The sequence below is a fragment of the Carcharhinus amblyrhynchos genome, unplaced genomic scaffold (genome assembly GCF_965287045.1).
Source record: "Carcharhinus amblyrhynchos unplaced genomic scaffold, sCarAmb.v2.hapA chromosome_186, whole genome shotgun sequence".
NCBI lineage: Eukaryota > Metazoa > Chordata > Chondrichthyes > Carcharhiniformes > Carcharhinidae > Carcharhinus > Carcharhinus amblyrhynchos.
This window is the reverse complement of record NW_027649926.1, coordinates 211,204-237,551: the sequence shown is the minus strand read 5'-3', so window position 1 is coordinate 237,551 and position 26,348 is coordinate 211,204. Positions and strand designations below refer to the sequence as shown.

The 26,348-nt window shown below is 43.0% G+C and overlaps 2 protein-coding genes across 8 annotated transcripts in view; one reads left to right on the top strand and one right to left on the bottom strand.

Moving 5' to 3' along the window:
* Positions 1-26,348, bottom strand: part of sacs2 (sacsin molecular chaperone 2) — a 122,839-nt gene that overhangs the window by 77,217 nt on the left and 19,274 nt on the right. For 2 of the 6 annotated variants that reach the window (XM_080183215.1, XM_080183217.1), the window contains exon 1: positions 7,721-7,822. The exons of 2 other annotated variants lie outside the window; for them this stretch is intronic. Coding sequence is in view for 1 of the 4 variants with exons in the window: in XM_080183213.1 (XP_080039339.1) it covers positions 7,518-7,541 (24 nt within the window). In the remaining 3 variants the exon portion in view is untranslated. Of the gene's footprint in view, positions 1-7,517; positions 7,686-7,720; positions 7,823-26,348 lie in introns of those variants that run through there. 2 more of the 6 variants (XM_080183213.1, XM_080183219.1) reach the window with 2 other exon arrangements.
* The window catches only part of bcat2 (branched chain amino-acid transaminase 2, mitochondrial), a 61,104-nt gene continuing 56,195 nt past the window's right edge, over positions 21,440-26,348 (top strand). For both annotated transcript variants that reach the window (XM_080183224.1, XM_080183223.1), the window contains exon 1: positions 21,440-21,496. In XM_080183224.1, coding sequence (XP_080039350.1) covers positions 21,458-21,496 — 39 coding nt within the window. In that variant the 5' untranslated portion in view covers positions 21,440-21,457. The remainder of the gene's footprint in view (positions 21,497-26,348) is intronic.

Below are 26,348 nucleotides of genomic sequence, written 5' to 3'. Positions count from 1 at the left end.
CTAACATTGTTCCTCTGTTTACGAAGAGGCTATCCGGGGAAATTACAGGTCTGCAAGCCTTACGTCAATGATGGGGAAATTATTAGAGAAGATCCTTAGGCATAGGATGTATTCGCATCTGGAGGAGAATAGGCTTATTAGTGACAGGCTGCATGATTTTGTGAAGGAGAGGTTGTGTCTCACAAAGTTGATTGAGATCTTGTGGAAGTGACAAGAAAAATTGACCAGGGCAGGGCACTGGATGTTGTACACTTGGACTTTAGTAAAGCCTTTGATAAGATTCCTCATGGCAGGCTGATACAGAAGATGAAATCATATGGGATTCAAGGTGAGCTAGTAAGATGGATACCAAACTGGCTTGGGCGTAGAAAGCAGAGAGTAGCAGTGGAGGTCTGTGACAGGTGATGTTCCACATATAAATGATTTAAAGGAAAATGTAGGTGGTCTGATTAGTAAATTTGCAGATGATAGAAAAATTGGGGAAGTAGCAGATAGTGAGGAGGATTGTCAGAGAATGCAGCAGGATATAAATCGGCTGGAGGCCTGAGCCAAAAGATGGCAGATGGAATTTAACCCAAACAAATGTGAGGTGATGTGATTTGGATGGTCTATTGCAGAGTGAAAGTATACAGTAAATGATAGAGCTCTTAAAAGTATTAGCATTCAGAGGGATCTAGACATGCAGATCCACAGTTCCCTGAAGGTGGCAATTCAGGTGGATAAGGTGGTCAAGAAGGCATATGGCAAGCTGGCCTTCATCGGTTGGAGCATTGAGTGTAGGAATTGGAAAATCATGTTGCAGCTGTATAAGACTTTGGTTAAGCCACATTTGGAATATTGTGCACAATTCTGGCCGCCACACTACTGGAGGGATGAAGATGCATTGAAAAGGGTGCAGATGAAATTTACTAGGATGTTGCCTGGTTTGGAGGATATGGACTATGAAGAAAGGTTGAACAAACTTGGATTGTTTTCATTGGAACATAGAAGGATGAGGGAGGACCTGATAGAGGTTTACAAGATTATGACAGGCTTGGATAGAGTTTTTCCCCCCCAGGGGCGAAGAGTCAATTACTGAGGGGGCGTAGGTTGAAAGTCAGAGGGGGAAGTTTAAAAGAGATGTAAGGGGCAAGTTTTCCACACAGGGTGGTGAATGCCTAGATGGTAGTGGAAACAGACTTTTTTAACAACATTCAAGACGCATCTGGATAGATATATGAATAGGCAGGAAATAGAGGGATGTGGACCACGTAGAGGCAAGAAAATATTAAAGAGGCATCTGTGTCGGCACAGACTTGGCGGCCCGAAGGGGCCTTTTCCTGTACTGTTCTTTGTTACTCATGAGCAAACATCCTCACTTCTGAACTTTTGGTGTAGGAAAAAGAACTGAAGAAACAATGAAAACGTTTGGGCCTAGGACACTGAAAAAATCCTGCACAGATGTCTTGTGACTGTGATGATTGATTTCCAACAACCACAACTATCTTCCTTTTGCTAGGCATGATTCCAAGTAAAGATTTTCTCCTGATTCCCATCTACCTTTCCTAATCTTTTTAAGGTCCAAGATGCCAGTGTCTAAAAGAATTATGAATTTCTGCTTTGAACACACCCAATGACTGAGCCTCCACAACCCTCCTAATAGACAATTCCAAAGATTCACCACCTTCTAACTGAAGAAATTCCTTCTCATTTAAATGGCCTCCCTCTTATTCTAAGACCATGCCCCTGGTCCTAGACTCCGTAGCTAGGGAAAACATTCTTTCTGCATCTCCCTGTTCAGTTTTGCATGTTCAATGAGATCATCTCTCATTTTCCTAAATTCTAGAAAAATTACAGGCCCAATCTCCTCTATCCTCATTGGACAGACCCACCATCCTGGGTATTAGTCTGGCAAGCCTTCATTGTACTCTTTTTATGTGAAATATATCCTTCCTGAGGCAATGAGCTACGAGAGGACACAGGTTTAAGGTGCTGGGGAGTAGGTACAGAGGAGATGTCAGGGGTAAGTTTTTCACTCAGAAGATGGTAAGTGAGTGGAATCGGCTGCTGTTGGTGGTAATGGAGGCAAACTCATTGGGGTCTTTTAAGAGACTTCTGGATGAGTACATGGGATTTAATGGGATTGAGGGTTATAGGTAGGCATGGTGGGTAGGGATATGATCGGCGCAACTTGTGGGCCGAAAGGCCTGTTTGTGCTGTAGTGTTCTATGTTCAATGAGACCAAAACTGCACACAATACTCTAGCTGTGATGTTACCAAGGCTTTATACAACTGCAGCAAGACGCTTGTACTAAATCCCCTTACATAGGATCACACAGGAATTAGGAGCAGAGGTATGCAATTCAACCCTTCGAACCTGCTCTACCACTCCATCAGATCATGGCTGATTTTCTTCCTAGTCTCAAATCAACCTCCCTATCTGTTCCCTATAACCGTAGTTTATCAGAAATATATCTACCTCCTTCTTGAAACAATTTAATAATTGACTCCACCATGCTATCGGCAGCAAGTTCCACAAATTCACCACCCTCTTCCTCATCTCAGTTTTAAATCTACCACCTCTCAACCTATACCTGTGACCTCTTGTTCTAGATTTCTCACAAAGGGAAATATTCACTCTACGTTTACTTTATCAATGAGGGCAGTACAATTGATATTGTCTACATGGACTTTAGCAAAGCCTTTGACAAGGTACCACATGGTAGGTTGTTGCATACGGTTAGATCTCACAGGACCTAGGCTGAGGTAGCCAAATGGATACGTAATTGGCTTGATGACAGAAGAAAGAGGATGGTTGCAAAGGGTTGTTTTTCAAACTGGAGGCCTGTGACCAGTGGTGTGCCACAGGGATCCATGCTGGGGTCTGCTATTATTTGTCATTTATATTAATGATTTGGTTGAGAATTTAGGACACATGGTTAGTAAGTTCACAGATGACACCAACATTGGTGGCATAGTGGACAGTAAAGAAGGTTATCTAGGATTGCAATGGGACCATGATCAATTGGGCAAGTGGGCTGGCGAATGGCAGATGGAGTTTAATTTAGATAAATGCTAGGTGATACATTTTGGTCAATCGAACCAGGACAGGACTTACTCAGTTAACGGTAGGGCATTGGGGAGCGTTACAGAACAAAGAGATCTCGTGATACAGGTTCATAGCTCCTCGAAAGTGGAGTCACAGGTGGACAGAGTGATGAAGAAGGCATTTGACATGCTTGGTTCCATTGGTCAGAACACTGAATACTCCGACACTAAGGTCAATTTAGCATGGCCAATCAACCTAACCCGCGCATCTTTGGACTGTGGGAGGTAACGCAGCACCCAGAGGAAACCCACACAGACATGGAGAGAATGTGCAAACTCCATACAGACAGTGACCCAAAACCAGAATTGTACCCGGGTCCCTGGCACTGTGAGGCAGCAGTGCTAACCACTGTGCCACCGTGCTGTCCTCAAACTGCTTTTACATTGACAGTCTCTTATCACTACATTCTTTAGTCTAAGATCATTCACTTCATGTCAGTATTGTCTGTCTGCCCGTTGAAGTGGTGGAGGCTGCCTCGCTAAATATTTTTAAGAAGCGGGTTGATGGGTTTTTGATAAGAGAGGGGATTAAGGGTTATGGGGAGAGGGCGGGAAAGTGGAACTGAGCCACGACAGATCAGCCATGATCTTATTGAATGGCGGGGCAGGCTCGAAGGGCCAGATGGCCTACTCCTGCTCCTATTTCTTATGTTCTTATGTTCTTATATATTTTCATTAGCCTAATTTGGCCCACCTGCAACAGTCCCCTTCTCTTGACCCTTGGCTAGCCCAAGATAGTTCACTAAATAGATGTGACTGTTGAACTCGCTGTCAGGGCGGGATGTCTGGTAGAGGTAAAGGTGGGAAAGGTCTTGGGAAGGGAGGGGCCAAACGACACCGTAAAGTTCTCCACGATAATATCCAGGGAATAACTAAACCTGCAATTCATCGGCTCGCTCGGTGTGGGGGCATTAAGCGCATTTCAGGCCTCATCTACAAAGAAACCCATGGAGTCCTGAGAGTTTTCTTAGAGAACATCATTCGGGACTCGGTTACCTATGCCGAACACGCCAAATGCAAGACTGTTACTGCCATGGATGTCGTGTACGCCCTGAATCGCCAAGGACGAACCCTCTACGGTTTTGGTGGTTGAAAACTGAAAGGGAAAATATTTCACTCAATAGATGTGTCTAAGTAACTAATCTTAGTCCTTAAAGGATGATTTGGTTTCTGGAGACCTTCTTCTTTACTTTGACTACCATCACTGATGCTGTGTTCAGAAAGTCATGCAATCCAAATTTCAAATATACAATTAGTACTAACACTTGGATTACAGTTAAAAAAAACTATAATTCTAGTTTTGTCCAGTCTGTGCTGCTGCAAGGTAGCCACCTGTCTTTTAAGAGAATGCAAACGATCAATTAAATCTCTCATGCACTGAAACACTGCTCCTCAGCTGTTTTCAAGTTCTCCTCCTCCTGCTAACGCTTCCTCTGGGAGGTGCATTGCTCTTCCCATCATTAATTCAAAACAGGATAACCCTATTGTTCTAGAAGGAGTAGCGCACTGTCAAAAATTATTGCAGGCAAAGCCTGTACCCAATTGTTTTTTCCCCATAAAATAGCCTTAGCTAGACTGTTCTTTAATGTCCTGTTCATCCACTGTACTATTCCTGAACTCTGGGGGAGGTATTGTATGTGAAACCTTTGTTTTAATCCCAACGTTTTACAGACCTCTCTTAAAACCTCCCCTGTGAAGTGGGTTCCTGATCTGAATCTAACTGAAGAGGCATTCCCCACCAAGGTATTATCTCATTTGCTAATATCAAAGCCACTGTTTTGGCTGTAGCATCTTTACTTGGGAGTGCTTTTACCCACTAGGTAAACTGATCAATGATTACCAAGCAATCGGCCTTTCCTTGCACTCTGGGTAAGGGCCCTGTAAAATCCATCTGCAAATTTTGCCATGGTCCTTTAGACCATGATTGATTCCTCAGTTTGACCCTGCAGGGATGACCTGGTTCCACTAGGGCACACTGCAAGCACCTTTGACAATATCTTGCCATGTCTCTTTCCATATTTTTCCACCACCAACATCCCCTTATCAGATTGTACATGTGGTCTCTACCCGTGTGTGCTAATCTATGATATGCTTCCAATATGGTCTGTTGTATTACTTCCAGGGCTATTATTCTATCTTCCCTTCTCCTACGCCATTCTGACCTTTCTGTCCTCCGTGTTTTTCCCATTCCCGTTTCTCTTCCTTTGATGCCGGTTCCTGTATTTTTTCACATCAATGTCTGTGACTTCCCTGGTTTGTGCTGCTGCCACACTTGCTGTTTAAATTCCTTCTGGACTCTGTTCCAACAGCTCTTTCACAACCTTACCTGTCTCATCATGACTTGCCAATATTTAAACTCAATGCCCCAGCCAATGAAGGCAAGCTTGCGATACACCTTCTTGACTGGATATCAACTGGCTGTAAACACAATTACCCACTTTCCTTCACCCCATTCTAAAGCATTGCTTGAAGCTAACAACTCTGCTACTTGTGCTGAATTACTCACTGGGATTTGTTCTCCTGCGATCACTGTTCTTTCATCATTCACCACCACCCATGCTGCATGGTGTTCACCATTAACATATGGCCTGGCTCAATTTACATACAGATTTATCACTCCTTTTGCTGCTAACCCTTCTGTCACTTCCACTATACATCCTTGCACTGCTAATCCTCTTGCAGGATTTTCTCTTACATCCCTGCTGATACTTACATTGTTGTCTCCTAGCAAAAGATTTGCCTCCCTCTTTGAATGTCTTCCATAGAAATCCTTTTAGTCTCGCTATTTCTAAAAGCTGGACGATTGTGCGTGGACTGTGGAGAATTATTTTTTCCATCAGGTGAGTGGTCTGATACACTTACTGCCCAGGAGGCACATGCTAAAGCTTTTACACATCGATGCATTCCCCTGGCTACTGAATCTACTTGGGTGGAGTAATACCCTACTGGTCTTAATCTGTCCCTGTGCTGTTGGGTTTTTACTGCAGCTTGCATGCCGTCATTCTCCTGACAGAAGATGTGGAAAGGCATGTTGAGATCTGGCAGTCCCAAAGCTGGGGCTCTCACCATAGTCTGTTTTAATGCTGAGCCAGCGTGTGCTTCTGTGCCTCCCCATACTACTTTCTCACCACTAACTTTTTCTCCCTTAATCAGGTTCTGTATAGGTTTGGCAAGTACAGCATAATCCTCCACAAAATTCCTCTAATTCTAATTAGGGTTACTCGAGTCCAGTTGGCATGGCCTTTACCTATAGCTCGTCCAATCTCACACATTTGTTGGTCATTGCAACCTGGTACAATTATCCAACCTCTATCTTTTAGGACATTGGGCAACATTTGCCAGCTAACTTTCCCTTCACCAATACTCTCACATCATCTGACTTATGATCCTCTCATCTCATCCATACTTTCCCAAAAAGCTGAATTCTGATTGCGACGTAACGGGCCCAGTTTATTAACAAACATGTTTCTCTGTTGCCGACAGCGGCACATCTTGGTAACGACAGGTTGTTCCTCACCTTGGGCGGGACTTCTCCTTACAGTTTGAAGTGGAGCTACAAGAATAGATGGAATTACCGAATTATACTAAGGGAGATTGCCATTACTTTTTGTTTCTCCCCCCTCTAAGGAACTCTCAATATCCAGATCAGCTTTGTCTGACTTTCCTGAGTGTGGAGGATACAATCATCGCGTTACTATTCTCTCTATGGGTGTACTTTTGATTTCTTTCTGTGCTGCCATTTCTGCTGCTATCTGCTTATCACTAGCTTTCTCCTGAAGGTGATTTCTTATTAGGGCAGCTAATATAACAGCTGCCATTTTGGACTTGTTTTTCGACTGTCCTTTCCACCATGCCTTCTACATCAGACGCATCCGGATCATACCCATTCTCTATCATTTTCTTTATTGGTTTCCCGTGCTCCGTCTCTACCACTTGTATCATACTATCTATCCTCTGCTCCCCACTGCAAATCTTTTGCATCAGAACTGCCTGTCACCAGTGAACACCCTTTGTCTCACAGATTTTGTCTCTAATACTCTAAAAGACCACACGAGGGGGCTCTAAGCCTTCTAACCCACTGTGTGTGTCTGTGTGCGCTACAGGCTATTTGCATAAAAATTACAGTGTCTCTCTTTTAAACTCCTTGAGTTCCACTCTCAACACATACGAGACTTTTACTACTCTCCCATCCTTCAAAGGACCTCTAGAGCTCTCTTTAGCATTCTCACTACTTTCTATTTTACCAAGCACCCTTAGCATTAACTTTCCTGTCCTTCAATAAGGACCTCCAGCACTGATACCTCCCTTACTCTTGGTGCAGTTCTCTCCCTCTATCCAATTGCTTCCCCATTGTGTGGCTTTTAGCTCTGCTGGGCGGAACATTGTGCGATCTTTCTCACCCCCGGTCCTCCTTATTGAGCGCAACCAACCTCCCGCGTCTTTCGCCACTGCATGGCTTTTAGCTGTGTTGTTGCAGAGTGCTAGCGTGTGTCCGTCCATGCTCCCCTCCGTCTTTGAGCGCGGTCTACTGTGCAATGACACTTTCGCAATTCCTTACGTCGATTCAGCTTAAGGCTCTGATAACCTGACACGCACTCCTCTAACAACTTGGAGTGGTTAAAATAAAACATACTCCCTCTTAGGAGTCGCATCCTGCCATCCATAGCCAGTACCGTCACCCTGCTCGTAGTGCCAAAGTTGTTGACGGAGGTTTTCTTTTGAGCTTGTGTTTTGCTAAAATTTAAGCTAAATACTCACGACTCACGAATCCAGTGTCCTGATTAAAACACGTGACTTTATTGCCCAATCGTTCGAATGGGAAAATGATATTAGATGGTTCAGCAGCCCACTAGACAGCTCTGACAAACCCAATACCACTCTAAAATACAATGCCTGTGTAAAGCAAATTATACATTTCTCAGAATTTTAATTCCCACCTTTCCGCTGGGCATAATCCAGTAAACAAACATTAATACAAATCAGTAAATTACCGTCTATTTCAACAACTCCAGCCAGTAACAATTTACATCTTGACCTCATGGGATTTTAGTTATCCTTATTTTCGGATGCTTTCTCCCTTGATTGTTCAGCAACACAAAGACTGAAGTTAATATTCCTACAGATTCATATTCGCGTCACTATAAGCCGGACCCTGAGAAAGTGTCTGGCTGCACCTGTTTTATCGACACAACTTGACTCTATTCATTGAGCTGGCATTGGAAGCCATTTTGTTCCTGACATCTACTGATAAAAATGTTCACGTTCAGCAATCCATTGCTCTACAAAAATGTGGTTCCCTTCTGAGTGCCTGATCCCATCAGACCTTGCTGTACCTTGTATTTTGTAAAACTTCAGCCAATGACATTCTAAGAAATAATACATATTTAAATGAACAATACTTGTTTAATTAAACTGCCTTTTAAATTAACAGTCTCTTGTTCGTACATTCTTTAGTCCAAGATCATTCACTTCATGTCAGTATTGTCCTAGTGTTTTAAACTCATGATTATTTATGTTGTCATTAGCCTAATCTGGCCCACCTACAACAAACACCAACTTTCTGTGATACATGATGTGAGCAATAGGTAAAGATGCTGTTAACACATGTATCTGTAGAGCATAGAGAAATAGCTTAAAGTTAAGTAGACTGAATATAGTCAGGCACATTGATAACCCACATTATGGAAACAACTGTGAGTTTAGTCACAAACATAGGACATAAGGTTCGATGCTGCTAACACAGCAATAGTTAGGGATAATAAAAAGACTGCCTGTGATGTGGAGATAACATCAGAGGTGTGATGTGCAGTGAAGCATACACCACATCCTGAAGGAATGTAAGAGGCCCAAGTTACAAAAAGCAAATGGTCTGCAAGATATGTTGTTTTTACAACTAAGCATAGAAGGGGGAAAAGGTCACTGAGATGGTTGGGACAGCAGTGATTAGGTTGGCAAAGGATTGATTACCGCCAATCTGAACTGGACATGTAACCGTGTTAGATAAGATGGATGAGTTTGCTAATGCACTCTTGTGATAACAGGAGACATTGTTAGATGGGGAATAGAGAGGATGACACCTCGAGCCAATAGGGGAATGACAACACATAAATGGGACAGGGACCACCAATTAGGGGAGAACAACATATTGCAAAGCCATTACAATGCTTGTAAAAAAAGTATAAAATGTGCTGCCAATTTATGTAAAGTGTGCCTATTTCGCTAGACACTCGGTCTTGCAAGAACGTCAAATAAAATCTTGCTCCTTCAGAACGTGACTTGACTAAATTGTTTAACTGTGAGCTGTGTTTCTCACACATGATTTGGCATTTCAAAGGTACCCAGATCTCTCTGCCAAGGCACATTTTGAATATACTTTCCATTTAGATAATATTTTGCCTTTTCTATTTTTTTGGCCAAATGGATAATCTCACACTTATCCACGTTAAGCTCCATCTGCCAAATTTTGACCCATTCTCCTCGCCTATCTATATCTATCCGTAAAATCTTTATCTCCTCTTCACTGACTGCTTTTCCTTCTTAATTTTTCCACGTACATGTTAGCTTTTGGTGACATATGAACAAGAAATCTTGGGGCCCTTTGGACATCAAGACTTCCCAATCTCTCCTCATCTAAGAAACTCGATATTTCTGCTGTTCCTACCAAAGTGGATTACTTCATTTTTTCCACATTACCTTCCATCTGCCATTTTCTAGCACACTCATTTAATCTGTCTAAATCCCTTTGAAGCCTCTTTGTATCCTCCTCACAATTCACATTCCTCGCAAGTTTTGCGTCACCAGCAAACTTGGAAAATATTCCACTTGGTCTCCACATCCAAATCCTTGATATAGATTGTGAAAAGCTGGGGCCAAGCAGTGATTGTTGCAGTACCCCACTGGTCACAGCCTGCCAACCTGTGTTTATCCCTACTTGGTTTTCTGTCTGTTAACTAATTCTCTATGCATTCCAATGTATTACCCCCAAACCTAAATTACTTAATTTTGCTTGCTCATCTCCTAAATGGGATCTTACTAACAGCGTTCTGAAAATCCAAATACATCATATCCACCAGTTTTCCTTATGTAACCTGCTCGTAAGGGCAGCACAGTGGTTAGCATTGCTGCCTCACTGTGCCAGGAATATGGGTTCAATTCCTGGCTTCAGTGACTGTCTGTGTGGGTTCCCTCCCACAATCCAAAGATGTGCAAGTTAGGTGGATTAGCCATGATAAATTGTCCATTAGTGTCAGCAGGTCAGATGGGTAAATATACAGGGTTACTGGAATAGGACCGGGGTGGGATAATTGTCGGTGCAGGCTCGATGGACTGAATGGCCTCCTTCTGCCCTGTATGGATTCTATGATTCTAACATCTTCAGTAAAACTTTAACAGGTTGGCCAAAAAATATTTCCCTTTCATAACACTAAAGACAAAAATGCCGGAAATTAGATGTATAACAAACTGGAAAACACAGTGATTGGAAAGAAGCACAAACTGTCTCCTATGATGCAATAATTAATGATTTTGACAACTTCTGAGTAAGACGAACACAATAAATATATCTTCAGGCACGGAGTGACAATAGCTCTTGCACAACAAGATACCTGGGCTACGGCATTTAAATAATATTGAGAGTGCATTGAAAGAAAATAAGGGTGAGGGAGGGGGGAGAATTAAGTTTTTAACAGCTGTTCAGTACAAATTGTAATAAAAATAGAAAATGCTGGTTAAACACAGCGGATCTGCAAGGATCTGTGGAGAGAAAAAACAGTTAACTGTCAGGAAATTGACTCCCTCTCGCCCCTGTGTTAAGAACATAAGAACATAAGAAATAGGAGCAGGAGTAGGCCATCAAGCCCTTCGAACCTGCCCCGCCATTCGATAAGATCATGGCTGATCTGAAGTGGCTCAGTTCCACTTTCCCGCTTTCTCCCCATAACCCTTAATTCCCTTGCCTACCAAAAACCTATCTACCCGTGTCTCAAATATATTTAGCGAGGTAGCCTCCACCACTTCAACGGGCAGAGAATTCCAGAGATTCACCACCCTTTGAGTGAAGAAGTTCCTCCTCAACTCCATCCTAAACTGCCCCCCCCTTATCTTGAGGCTGTGCCCTCTAGTCCTGCTGTCCTTTCTGAGCGGGAAGAATCTCTTTACCTCTACCCTATCCATCCCCTTCATTATCTTATATGTCTCTATAAGATCCCCCCTCATCCTTCTAAACTCCAACGAGTACAGACCCAGTCTATTCAGCCTCTCTTCATAGTCCAATCCCCTCATCTCCGGTATCAGCTTAGTGAACCTCCTCTGCACTCCCTCCAAGGCCAAAATATCCTTGTGCAAGTGCGGTGACCAAAACTGCACACAGTACTCCAGCTGCGGCCTCACCAGTGCCCTGTACAGTTGCAGCAAGACCTCCCTGCTTTTATATTCTATCCCCTTCTGAGTGTCACCAGGCAGTTCATCTTGGCCAGCAGCTGGATCTTCTGGAATTTCCCATTGAATCCATCCCCTGCCACTGGGAAACCCGCAGCAAGGATGTGCTATCAGTGGGATTGGAAGATCCTTCTGGCGTGAACAACAAGAAAATCTCATTTTGGATCCACACGACTCTTCTACAAAACAGTCTAAATTGATATTGATATTGATAATGACTCTTTGAATATTGATTCAAGTCATTGAAGGATTAAAAATGATCATTGTTGGATATACTATATTATAAAAACCCTACAGTGCAGGAGGAGGCCATTCAGCCCATCGAGTCTGCACCGACCACAATCACACCGAGGCCCTGCCCCCATATCCCGACATATTTACCCACTAATCCCTCTAACCTACGCATCTCAGGACTCTAAGGGGCTTTTTTTTTAGCATAGCCAATCAACCTAACCCATACATCTTTGGACTGTGGGAGGAAACTGGAGCACCCGGAGGAAACCCATGCAGACAGCAGGAGAATGTGCAAACTCCACACAGACAGTGACCCAAGCCAGGAATCGAACCCAGGTTCCTGGAGCTGTGAAGCAGCAGTGCTAACCACTGTGCTACCGTGCCGCCCTTGAAAACAGTCTTTTGTATAATGCCGGTCTGGCCAAACAACTTGCAGTCTCTGCTCAAATGGAGCTAAAAGCCAGAATTCCCCAACCTCGCCCACAGTGGGGATTTTCCAGTGCTGCTTTTCCAGTGCTGCTGCAGTGAACTGACAGTGAAAATTCTCCGTTCTGGCTGGCAGCGGGCGTATGACATCGGAGAATTCAGGCCAAAAGATCAATTACCATGTCTTCATTCATTGCAAAGCCACTCAGCTGCTGCCTCTCTGCATCTCCTCCCCCATTGCAAAGCCACTCAGCTGCCGCCTCTCTGCATCTCCTCCCCCATTGCAAAGCCACTCAGCTGCCGCCTCTCTGCATCTCCTCCCCCATTGCAAAGCCACTCAGCTGCCGCCTCTCTGCATCTCCTCCCCCATTGTAAACCAGTCATATAGAAGAAGAGGGCCACTCCTCTGCCTGAGGCCAGTGCTGGCTTGATACCCAGTAGTGTAAAACCCCTATGCGCAATGAGTGCACATTCATGAGCAGACCCTGTGGTGGGTCGGCAAATACAAAGCCGGGACACATAATGAGTAATTTAATTTACATACTTGCATAACAATTAGTGGTAGCATTTAACCCCAAGATTTAATGCAGATTCTAGGCTCAATGTTGTTAAATTTCAGTTCCTTCCATCACTGGAAAAGTTCAGGTGAATTAATTCTGATTGGAGAAATTGAATATTTACACCCTATTCCACATGTTAGTGAGTAGAAAAATGGGAGACCAGAGCAGATGAATGTATGCTGGAGAGGTGATGCAGGAGGGAGGGCTTTCGATTCCCAGGATATCGGGATTGATTCTCCAGGAGATGGGACCAGTACAACTCTTACCGGTGGTACCGAAACAAAGCCAGGGCCAATGTCCTTCTAGAGTGTTTGCATATGTGCAGGTTAGGTCAATTGGCAATGCTAAATTGTACCACAGTGTACCCAAACAGATGCTGGAGTGTGGTGACTAGGGGATTTTCACAGTAACTTCATTGCAGTGTGAATGTAAGCCTACTTGTGACTAATAAATAAACTTTTTTACTTTACATTAACCTGGCCACAGGATTGTAACCAAGAGATAGAATAGGTAAAGCAAGATGCACAAAGAACTGGGAGAGGCAGTGCTAAAGTTAAAAAGTTAGGTGGGGTTACAGCAAGTAGGAATGTTATAAGACTTAAATTAGGTCACCTGTGAAAGTATGTGAACACAGTAAAAAGTCTGACAACACCAGGTTTTAGTCCAACCGATTTATTTGATAATAGACTCACAAGCTTTCGAGGTTTCCCTCTTCGTCAGGTGAATCACCTGACTTTTTACTGTGTTTACGCCAGTCCAACGCCGGCACACCCACATCAAAGTATGTGAATGCAGTGGTTAGCACTGCTGCCTCACAGTGCCAGGGACCTGGGTTCAATTCCCAGTTACTGTCTGTGTGGAGTTTGCACGTTCTCCCTGTGTCTGCATCTTTCTCAGGGCACTCTAGTTTCCTCCCACAGTCCAAAGGCATGCTGGTTAGGTGTACTGGCCATGATAAATTCTCCCTCAGTGCACCCAAACGAGAGGATTTTCAAATGTAAGCCTACTTGTGACACTAATAAATAAACTTTAAAACTTAGCCACATGGGGCTGATACTGTGGTTATAATAGAGACCTGACTCAGAAAGGATGGGACTATATTATTGTCAAATGTATTAGTATACAGTGAAAAGTATTGTTTCTTGCACACTATACAGACAAAGCATACCATTCATAGAGAAGGAAAGAAAAGAATGCATAATGCAGTGGTACATTCATAGCTAGCGTGTAGAGAAAGATCAACTTAATGCAATGTAGGTCCATTCAAAAGTCTGATGGCAGCAGAGAAGAAGCTTGAGTCGGTTGGTACATTACTCAGACTTTTGTATCTTTCTCCCTGACGGAAGAAAGTGGGAGAGAGTATGTCCGAGGTCATTAATTATGCTGGCTGCTTTTCCGAGGCAGTGGGAAGTGTAAACAATGCCAGTGGGTGGGAGGCTGGTTTAAGTGATGGACTGGCTTTGTTCACGACCGTTCGTAATTTCTTGCAGTCTTGGGCAGAGCAGGAGCCGTACCAAGTTGCGATACAACCAGAAAGAATGCTTTCTCTGGTGCATCTATAAAAGCTGGTGAGAGTTGTAGCGGAATGCCAAATTTCCTTAGTTTTCTGAGAAAGTAGAGGCATTGGTGGGCTTTCTTTACTTTCTCTCCTAGCCTCTGCAAGCTGGCATTATAGTTAAGAAAGCCCACCAACACCTCTGTTTTTTCTCCTGTTCCCTGCATGCCGATACCATGGTTGGCACACATGTTGGTGATCTAGAGATGGAAAAACTCAAAACTTTCGACCATTTCTACTTCGTCCCCATTGATGTTGACAGGACCGTGTCCTCCATGATACTTCCTGAAATTGATGACATCAAGGAAGAGATTGTTGTCGCACCAGTTCACCACACTTCGTATCTCTTTCCTGTACTCTGTCTCGTAATTGTTTGAGATCCAACCAATTACGGTGGTGTCATCAGCAGACTTGAAAATCAATTTGGAGAGGTATTTGGCCACACAGTCATAAGTGTGTAAGGAGTACAGTAAAGGGGCTGAGGGCACAGTCTTGTGGGGCATTGGTGTTGAGGATGATAGTGGAGGAGGTGTTGTTGCCTATCTTTACTGATTGAGGTCTGTGAATAAGGAAGTTCAGGAGCCAGTCACAGAGGGAGGAGCCAAGCCCAGGTCACGGTGTTTGGAGATGAGTTTCTTAGAAATAATAGTGTTAAAGCTTGAGCTGCAGTCAATAAATAGGAGTCTGATATGGATGTCCCCCTGATAGTATGGGGCAATTTAGCATGGCCAATCAACCTAATCCGTATATCTTTGGACTGTGGGAAGAAACTGGAGATGGCAGATGGAGTACAATGTTAGCAAGTGTGAGGTTATCCACTTTGGCAGGAATAATAAGTAGGAGGGATTACTATTTAAAGGGCGAAAAGCTGCAGCATGCTACGGTGCAGAGGGACCTGGGGGTCCTTGTGCATGAGTCGCAAAAACCCAGTCTGCAGGTGCAGCAGGTGATCAAGAAGGCGAATGGGATGCTGGCTTTTATAGCAAGGAGGATAGAATATAAAAGCAGGGGGGTCTTGCTGCAACTGTACAGGGCACTGGTGAGGCCGCAGCTGGAGTACTGTGTGCAGTTTTGGTCACCACACTTGCGCAAGGATATTTTGGCCTTGGAGGGAGTGCAGAGGAGGTTCACTAGGCTGATACCGGAGATGAGGGGGTTGGACTATGAAGAGAGACTAAATAGACTGGGTCTGTACTCGTTGGAGTTTAGAAGGATGAGGGGGGATCTTATAGAGACGTATAAGATAATGATGGGGATAGATAAGGTAGAGGTAGAGAGATTCTTCCCGCTCAGAAAGGACAGCAGGACTAGAGGGCACAGCCTCAAGATAAGGGGGGGGGCAGTTTAGAATGGAGTTGAGGAGGAACTTCTTCACTCAAAGGGTGGTGAATCTCTGGAATTCTCTGCCCGTTGAAGTGGTGGAGGCTACCTCGCTAAATATATTTAAGACACGGGTAGATAGGTTTTTGGTAGGCAAGGGAATTAAGGGTTATGGGGAGAAAGCGGGAAAGTGGAACTGAACCACTTCAGATCAGCCATGATCTTATCGAATGGCGGGGCAGGCTCGAAGGGCTAGATGGCCTACTCCTGCTCCTATTTCTTATGTTCTTATGTTGGAGCATCCAGAGGAAACCCACACAGACACGAGGAAAATGTACAAACTCCACACAGACAGTGACCTGAGGCCAGCATTGAACCCGGATCCCTGGCACTGTGAGGCCTCAGTGCTAACCATTGTGCCACGCATGTACAGGCTTTTGGTGAAATTGTATCAGTGTACTTTGTGCAGCTCTGGAGTCCTAAGGATATGCTTGTGCTGGAGATGGTACAGTGAACAGTTCATTGTATCATCTCCTGAGGTTAGAGCGTTGCCCTAGAATGGCAGGTTAAATTGGGCTTTTGCTCTCAGTTTAGCAGAATGAGAAGTGATCTCTTAGAAATATACAAGATTCTGAAAGGGCTTGACATTGTTTTCCCTTTGGCATGGGAGGGAAATTGGTGTTTAGACTGAGCTTCAGCCATGATTGTATTGAATGGTGGTGCAGGTTGGAGGGACTACATGGTCTACTTCTGCACCTATTTATGTTACTAAGAAACGTTCTTAGTTTTCATCAGAATATTTCTGCTCTAAAGAGGGAGACTCATTGCTAGAACTGATTACCCCTTGTTCCCAAAATAAACCCTCCTACACTGAATTCACCAAGATACCCTTTTTTCAAACAACATTCAATTTAGCAATTCTGTAAGTCAAATCCAGTTAGTAGTTACCAACACAATTCAGCTTATATGACGAAGTCTGAAAAAATGTCTTTTCCTGGTTCAGCAAAGGCACAAAACTGCATCTTTGAGAGGAGAATATCTGCAAACAGCTGTGGCTTTAACTGTTGGATAGAACAGGCCTCCACGGTTATGATTATAGATTGAACTGGTCTCTCTGAAGATTAAAGGGAGCTGGCCTGTCTGACAGTTGGATAGAAAAGTAGGATGCTGCCCTCATGTGGATGCTAGCAGTTATATTGTTTGGCTTTGATTGTCTATACTGTGGATTTGGTTGTCTACATCTCAAATTCCTTGCCTTTAGAAATGATCATTTGTATAACCTCTCAGATCTCTGGTAAACAAATTTTCTGAAATGGCAATTTGCTCCTCAATTTCTCCATATGCCTGCTAATCCTGCTACTGGGTTAACTGCATCTCATTCATCCTTTAGATATCAGCTAATCACATTACTTATCTATTATTCTGTTTTCATCTCAAGTTCAACTGCTAATCTTGTTAACTTCCCAAATTCCTAACAAAATCTATACTTCTACACTGGTCATCCCTTTTCTCACTCTCTGCAATGGTTCTGTTTGATGTGGGTATGCCGGCGTTGGACTGGCGTAAACACAGTAAAAAGTCTGACAACACCAGGTTTTAGTCCAACCTATTTATTTGATAATATACTCGCAAGCTTGCGAGTATATTATCAAATAAATAGGTTGGACTAAAACCTGGTGTTGTCAGACTTTTTACATGGTTCTGTTTGGCACAGTTCATTCTGATCATTGTACAAACATAATAGGAGCAGATAAAAGCAAATTACTGTGGATGCTGAAATCTGAAACAAAAATAGAAATTGCTGGAAAATCTCAGCAGGTCTGACATAATCTGAGAGCGAATAGAAGGCTATTCTCCCTCCACAGATACTGTACAATAGCAGCAGAATTAGGTCATTCAACCCTTGACCCTGTTCTGCTATTCAATAAGACCCATGGCAAATTTAATTGCACTTAACTCCACTTTCTTGTTCTGTCTCCGTATCTCTTGATTCCCTTGGTGGCCAAAGATCCACTAATCTCAGTTTTGATTATACTCAATGACTAAGCACCCACATCTCTGTGGAGTAGAGAATTCTGAAGACTGACAACCCTGGAAAAATGTTTCTTCATCTCAATCTAAATACTTGAAGCTTTGTCCTAAGGGTATGATACATTGATCTAGACTTTTCAGTCAGAGGAAAATACTCAACAGCCTCGAAGGAATAACTTTGTCAAAGAATTGTATCTGTTCAGTGAGGTCACTTTTCATCCTTCTGAACACCAGATAATATAAGAACATAAGAAATAGGAGCAGGAGTAGGCCATCTAGCCCTTCAAGCCTGCCCCGCCATTCAATAAGATCATGGCTGATCTGTCATGGCTCAGTTCCACTTTCCCGCCCTCTCCCCATAACCCTTAATCCCCTCGCTTATCAAAAACCCATCAACCCGCGTCTTAAAAATATTTAGCGAGGCAGCCTCCACCACCTCAATGGGCAGAGAATTCCAGAGATTCACCACCTTTGAGTGAAGAAGTTCCTCCTCAACTCTGTTCTAAATCGCCCCCCCTTTATCTTGAGGCTGTGCCCCCTAGTCCTACTGTCCTTTCTGAGCGGGAAGAGTCTCTCCACTTCTATCCTATCCATCCCATTCATCATCTTATATGTCTCAATGAGATCTCCCCTCATTCTTCTATACTCTAACGAGTACAAGCCTAGTTTATTCAGCCTCTCCTCATAGCTGAACCCCCTCAACTCCAGTATCAGCCTAGTAAACCTCCTCTGCACTCCCTCCAAGGCCAAAATATCCTTGCGTAAGTACGGCGACCAAAACTGCACACAGTACTCCAGCTGCGGCCTCACCAATGCCCTATACAGCCGCAGCAAGACCTCCCTACTTTTATATTCAATCCCCCTCGCTATGAAGGCCAGCATCCCATTCGCCTTCCTGACCACCTGCTGCACCTGCAGGCTGGGTTTTTGCGACTCATGCACAAGGACCCCGAGGTCCCTCTGCACCGTCGCCTGCTGCAGTTTTTCGCCACGTAAGTAATAGTCCTTCCTACCATTATTCCTACCAAAGTGGACCACCTCGCACTTACCAACATTAAATTCCATTTGCCATTTCCTGGCCCATTCGCCCAGCCTATCTAGATCCTTCTGCAGACTCTCCACACCCTCCGCGCAATTTGCCGTTCCACCAATCTTGGTGTCATCAGCAAATTTCGACACCATACACTCGGTTCCCTCCTCCAGATCATCTATATAAATGGTGAATAGCTGAGGCCCCAGCACTGACCCCTGGGGCACTCCGCTAGTCACCAACCGCCAATCCGAATAGCACCCATTAACCCCCACTCTCTGCCTCCTATTTGACAACCAATCCTCTATTCATGCTAACACCCTACCCCCAACTCCATGCCCCCTTACCTTCTGCAATAACCTCTTGTGAGGTACCTTGTCAAACGCCTTCTGAAATCAAGAAAGACCACATCCACCGGCTCTCCTCTATCCACCGCCCTGGACACATCCTCATAGAACTCCAATAAATTTGTCAGACATGACTTCCCCTTAACGAAACCGTGCTGCGTCTGCTCTATCAAGCAATTCCCCTCAAGATGCCTCGCTATTTCCTCCTTGATGATGGATTCTAACATTTTACCTACAACAGACGTTAAACTAACCAGCCTATAATTCCCTGCCTTTTGCCTGGCACCCTTCTTAAACAATGGCGTAACGTTAGCCGCTTTCCAATCTTCCAGCACTTCCCCGGAATCCAGCGACGTTTGGAAAATAACCACCAAGGCATCCACTATCACCTCCGCCATTTCTTTCAGAACCCTCGGATGCATTCCATCTGGTCCTGGGGACTTGTCCACAATCAGTCCCTCCAGTCTGTCGAGCACCGCCTCTCTAGTAACAATAATGTCATTGAGACCCTCCAGTCCTACCACCTTTCCATCACTAACACCCGGCAAATTATTCACGTCTTCCTCCGTGAAGACCGAAACAAAAAAGTTATTCAAGACCTCAGCCATTTCCCCATCCCCTACCACTAAGTCCCCCCTCTCATCCTCTAACCCATTCTGCTCAATCTCTCCTCATAGCTAGGACATCCTAGGAATTAATGAATGAACCTTCAATACTGGCAGGTGTACCCACTCTTTTTTTATTATCAAAACAGTTACAAATACAAAAATACATTATAACACTGAACATGTCATTTAAATACGATAGTACAAATAACATATCACTATAACAAGCAGCTTGCAGCAACAGTAACCCAGTGAGTCACTATACAAACAACACCAACAGCCAACGCCGTCCTTTAACCAATAACGTACAACTACCCCTTGATCTTTAGGCTATCTTCGAATTTCCATGGCATTGCCCTCCATATTTTTCCTTCCGAGCATTCTGCCCTTTCTTCAAAGCTGACCCTCCGGGGGGAACCATACCACAGCACGACAACAAACATCTCCATCACAATACAATAACCATTGTGAGTCATCCGCAACTCACCAGGGCTCCAACTTCCAGATTTTCTCATCTGGCAGATTATCTGGGAGTTACTTTGTCTGAAGTGGTACACTGTCCGGGCTACAGGCAATCCACAACGATAGATTATAAAACAACAATTAATATTAACACAATAATATAAGAAACAACTCTATTAAAGCAGGTGTACCCTTAAGTAAGAAAGTCAAAACTATGCACAGTACTCCAGCTGTGATCTCACCAGCAGAATCCTGTATAATTGCAGCAAAATTTTCTTACTCCTGTTTTTTTAAAACAAAAGTTATTTATGGGATGCGGGCATTGCTGCCTAGACCAGCATTTATTGTCCGTCCTTAGGTGCCCTTGATAAGGTGGTGGTAAGCTGCCTTCTTGAATCGTTGCAATGCTGTTAATGGAGGGAGTTCCAGGATTTTGACCCAGCAACGGTGAAGAAATGGCCAGATATTTCCACTGATAGCCAAGTTCTGTACATGTGAGGACGGCCTCAACCGGGACCTTGGGTTCATGTCACACTGTCTGTGGCCCCCATGACTTGCCTCGGCTTGCAGGATCTCACTAACTGTTCTGGTAGCCACAGCATTTATCTAGCTAGTCCAGTTCAGTTTCTGGTCGAGGGTAACCCCCAAAATGTCGATTGTGGGGAATTCAGTGATGATATTGTGGTTGAATAGCAAGGGGTGATATGGTTGGATCCTCTCTTGTTGGAGATGGTCATTTCCTGGCACTTGTGTGACTCGAATGTTATTTGCCACTTGTCAGCCCAAGTCTGGATATTGTCCAGGTCTTGCTGCATTTTGACATGGTCTGTTTCAGTATCTGAGGAGTTATATACTGAGGAGTTACCAATGGTAAACGTTGTGCAGTCATCAGCGCGTATCCCCACCTCTGACCTTATAATAGAAGGAAGGACATTGATGACACAGCTGAAGATGGTTGAGCCTAAGACACTACCCTGAGGAACTCCTGTAGCAGTGTCCTAGAGCTGAGATAATTTACTTGCAACAAAAGCTAACATATTATTTGTTTTTTTTAATTGCCTACTTTGTAGTTGTGTATAAAAAGTCGCAAATCCCATCCCTGCCCCCATACAGGCACTTACTAGTGTCTCGCCGTTAGTAATGCTTTACTTTTCCATTCTTCCCATTATAATTTATATTTCCCCATATCGTAATGGCATTACAAGCTATTGGACAAGTCCATGCTCTTGTTGAAGTTACTGTTAGTTGTTTCTGACTGTGCCTTGAGGATGCTAGGCCGGCTGCTGCATTACTCAGGCCGACTGCAGAGGGGGAAGCGTTTTGTGCAGCGCTTACTGCAACCGCCTCACTTTCCTTCCAGTGTCATGGCGGCGACGGCAGCATCGGGAGCGGGGCTGCTCAGGGTGAGTGAGGGTCGAGGGAAAGAGATAATGGATGTAGTTCGGAGACCGATAAGGGTAGGCAGTACTTACTTTTAATAGAGCAGGAACTGAATAAAGACCCGAGGTTTGCAGATTTTAGTCAAAACCCAGAGAGTTAGAAGCTGTGGTCGGATCTTCCGTAGTTATTTAAATATGTTGCCTGTCCCCAGGCACTGACTCTGAGGTATAATTCTATAGGCAGCAGTCACCCCCGGCACTTACTAGAAGTGACGATTCTACATCTATAAGTTCTGGCAATGTGTTGAATAGAATATTTGATTTGACTGTGGGGAGCATCAGCTGAGGTGGAGAATGCCAACTAAACATGAGTTAGAAACCCTGGATGGTGGTATTGTATGTCACAGGTCCTTGTGTACTTTTACATCACTATATACCATGGAGCTATGACTAGTGATGATAGAGGCACCAATATTGTCCACCATATAGCTGACCAGGAATGCCCTATCTTACAGCCTGTCATTGGTGTATGTTGGAGAGAATTTGATTTGATTTATTATTAGCATACAGTGGAAAGTATTGTCTCTTGCATGCTATACAGACAAAACATACCATTCATAGATAAGGAAAGAAGAGAGTGCAGAATGTAGCATTACAGTCATGGCTGGAATGTAGACAAAGATCAACTTAACGCAAGTTGGGTCCTTTCAAAAGTCTGATGGCAGCAGGGCAGAAGCTGTTCTTGAGTCGATTGTTATGTGACCTCAGACTTTTGTACCTTTTTCCCAATGGGAGAAGATGGAAGAGAGAATGTCCGGGATGCATGCGGTACTTGATTTTGCTGACTGCTTTTCCAAGGTTATGGGGAGAGGGCGGGAATGTGGAACTGAGCCTCGACAGATCAGCCATGATCTTATTGAATGGCGGGGCAGGCTCGAAGGGCTAGTTGGCCTACTCCTGCTCCTATTTCTTATGTTCTTATGTAGTGAGAAATGTGGACAGTCAATGGATGGGAGGCTGGTTTGTGTGATGGATTGGGCTATGGTCATGACTTTTCCTAGTTTCTTGCGGTCTTGGGCAGAGCAGGGGCCATACCAAGCTATGATATAACCAGTAAAAGTTGGTGATAATCATAGCTGACATGCCAAATTTCCTTAGTGTTCTGAGAAAATAGAAGCATTGGTGGGCTTTCTTAACTATAGTGCCGGCATGGGGGTGACCAGGATATGTTGGTGATCTGGACACCTAAAAACTTGAAGCCCTCGAATATTTCTACTTTGTACCTATTGATGTAGACAAGGACATGTTCTCCTTTACGTTTCTTGAAGTCAATGACAATATCCTTTGTTTTGTTGACATTGAGGGAGAGATTATTGTTGTCGCACCAGTTCGCCAGATTCTCTATCTCATTCCTGTACTTATCGTTGTTTGAGAATTGTAGGTTGATACTCAACCTGTTTGATTACAAGATGTAGGAGCAGAAGTAGGCTATTCGGCCCTTCAAGTCTGTTTCACCATTCAATGAGACGTTCAATTTGGCCACATTATGAATGGACCTTTGTTGGTAGTGAAGTGCTTTGAGGAAATACTCTAGCTAATTTCCCTCCTCAACTCGGGACACCAAGGACCTATTGTAAATCCAACCATTATTAATTCTATCAATATTGTGGATGTACCTAGAACTTTTGATCTGTGCAGCTAAGTATATTTCATCACTGAAACACTTGGGAATTCAAAATTCACATAAATATTAATATCCAAACAAATTGGAATTTGAATGTGACATTGTAACTTGAATAGTTTGTCAGTGCCACAGGATTGAGTCTTTTAGTTAAGTATAGTTTTCCTTACTACTTTCCATTTCCTTTTCTTCATAGGCTGTTATGATGGATCATATGGCCACTTAGTTCCTGGACATGCACAATATGATGCTGGAATTTGTTTTTAACAACTATTACAGCCATTGTACTTAAAGCATTAAAAAGTTATGATGTGATAGTTCTTCAACAATGTTTATAGTCCAGAACCATTAGTAGAATTCTTCAATGCCTCTGATTTCCTCAATGTTAAATGGAACAAAAAGTATATCCTGTAACATAGGAAAACATGGAGAAAGGCACCAAGATCAGTGACTTTGTTATAAATTTAATATTGTATAATACTATGGCCCTTTGTATCAAGATATTTTAACACTTGACGAATTTACTGACAAAACATTGAACTTTTCTGAGGAGCATAGTAACAGAATTTTTTAGTTTCAGGTGGGATGCGATGATACCATTTAAATGTGTCTGTCAGCAACATAATGCTGTGAGGATTACTATAAAACTGTTTATGGCTTCACAGCAAAACAGGTCATTAGGACTTGAATAGGGCCTTGCGTTTATTTAATTATGTGACTACAAGAGTAGAAGGAGCTACTACCAGCCTTTACTCCTTAGCAAGGACCAGTACAGAATTAAAAAAGTGGTGGTGGTTGCTCTCAGATAACAAGGGTTCCTGAGACCTTGGCATGGTTACACTGCTGTTTAAACCAAGCAACCTGCAGCACCACGTGCACATTTCTTATCAAAGGGCAAATGGTACAACCTGGCTGTGATCACAAAACAAATGATACAGCCTGGTCCTGATCCCTGGGTAAGCAGGTAGCCTGAACCATGTCAGGCAAATAATACCTTGTAGTTTATTGACACTAATGCCAGTCACGTTTTTACTAATGAGTATGCTGACAAAGGATGTGTCCATATTGTTGCAGTTGAAAAAGAATTGGTCTGTGTTGAAGGAGTAATTTATGTTGTACAAACTGGCATAAACCTACATTAAAATTGGATTTCAATCCTGAACTTCCACCAAATTTGAGATAATTAAATTATAAAATCCTGATTTCAGAAACAAATCTATTGGAATTTGCCTATGAATATTTTGTATTCAATATATGATATCATATTTAGTTTGTTTCAGGTTGATCTGTATTAAGCCAACACAAATCAAGAAATGTATTCAACAGTCTGATAATACTGCATTGATTGATAACCATTATAAAGAAATGAGTGGTAATGCATATATCTAACAATATCTTTAATTCCTTCTACATGTGAAAAGGAACCTATCAACTACAAAATTCTTGAGTAAGACAGCAGTAATAAATTTGTTAAAAATGTTAATTTGGCCTCAGTTTGAGACTATGTATGGTTTAGTTTCAGATATCTCATTATCAAACGATCGTTAAAGCCACAGATAGGATTCAAGAGGAGGATATTAGGTTTGGAAATTAGAATTACAAGAAGAGATTTGCAATACAGGACCTATTGCCACTTGACCAGAGAAAACTGAGAGAGGATGTGATAAACATCTTTAAAATTATTTTGTAGTGAACAGAGGAAAAGGATTTCCTATGGTTGGGGGAATCAGTGGTGTAGGGTCATTAGTGTAAAATTGCCTCTAAAACTTGGGGGGGGGGGGGCCTGAGCGAAAATGGGCTTATTTGTGGCTTTGTTGGGAATGCTTTACCACAGGAGATGATTGAGGAAAAGACTGTTGTGTTTTGAAGGGAAATAGAGAAATATTTGAAGGAAGATAAAGGAGTATGGGAAAAGATCAGGATATCACACTTCTTTCTAGATTGTTGTAGTAAAGATTGGCATAGATGCAGATAAATAATTTCCCTCTGTTCCATATGCAATATTGGATTAAAGAGAAAGAAAGTGCAAGAGGACTTGGAATCCTTGACAGTGGAAAAGTTGCCGGAGATGGATGGATTGTTCCCTAGGATGTTGAAAGCGGTCAGGGGAGAAAATAGCAGATAGTGTGTGCATTATTTTCTAATCTTCACTGCACAAAGTTGAGGTACTGGAGGAATGAAAATGTGGTTCCATTGTTTGAAAAGGGTACAAGAGAATTGCCAAACAGTTATAGACCAGTTAGTCATATTTTGGTGGTGGGCAAATTGTTTGAATCAACCCTGAGAAATCAGATAATCTACCTCTTAGAAAGACATGGACTAGTCAGCATGCCTTTATTAAGGGACAGTTATGCATTACAAATTTGATTGAATTCTTTGAGGAAGCGACAAGGAGGATTGATGAGAATAGCGCAGCTGATGTTGTCTATATGGGCTTTAGTAAGCCATTTGACAAGGTCCCACACAGCAGAGTGGTCAGAAAAGTTAAAGCCCATGGAATTCAAGGTAACGTACTGACTTACATCCAAAGTTGACTTAGTAACAGGAAATGAAGGGTAATGGTTGATGGCTATCCTTGAGAATGGAAAGCTCTTTCAGGTGATGTTCCACAGAGTTCGATGTTGAGATTGCTGTTGTTTGTTTTATATATTAACAATTTAGATTTGAACTTGGAGGGCATGATTGGGAAGTTTGCAGACAATACAAAAATTGGCTGTGTAGTGGATAGTATAGAGGATAACTGTAAGCTCCAAAATGACATAGGTGGAGTAGGCAGCAAAGTGACAGATGAAGTTCAACTCTGAGATAATGCATTTAGGGATGTCAAACAGTAGAAGGAAATACGTAATAAATGAGAATATACTGAGAGGGGTAGATGAAGTGAGAGATCTTGGTGTACAGGTACCTGAAGGTAACAATGCAGAAAGATAAGGTTGTAAAGAAGACAAATGGAATGCTCTCCTTCATTGGCAAAGGTATAAAATACAAAAGTAGGAATATAATGATGAAACTATATAAGATACTACAACTGGAGTGTTGTGTCTAGGTCTGGTCACCACATTGCAGAAAAGACATAATTGCTCTGGACAGAAGATTTACTAGAGTGTTGCCAAGGCTGGAGAATTGCAACTCCAAGAGAGATTGGAGAGGTTGTGGTTGTTTTCCTTGGAACAGAGAAGGCTGAGGGGTGACATG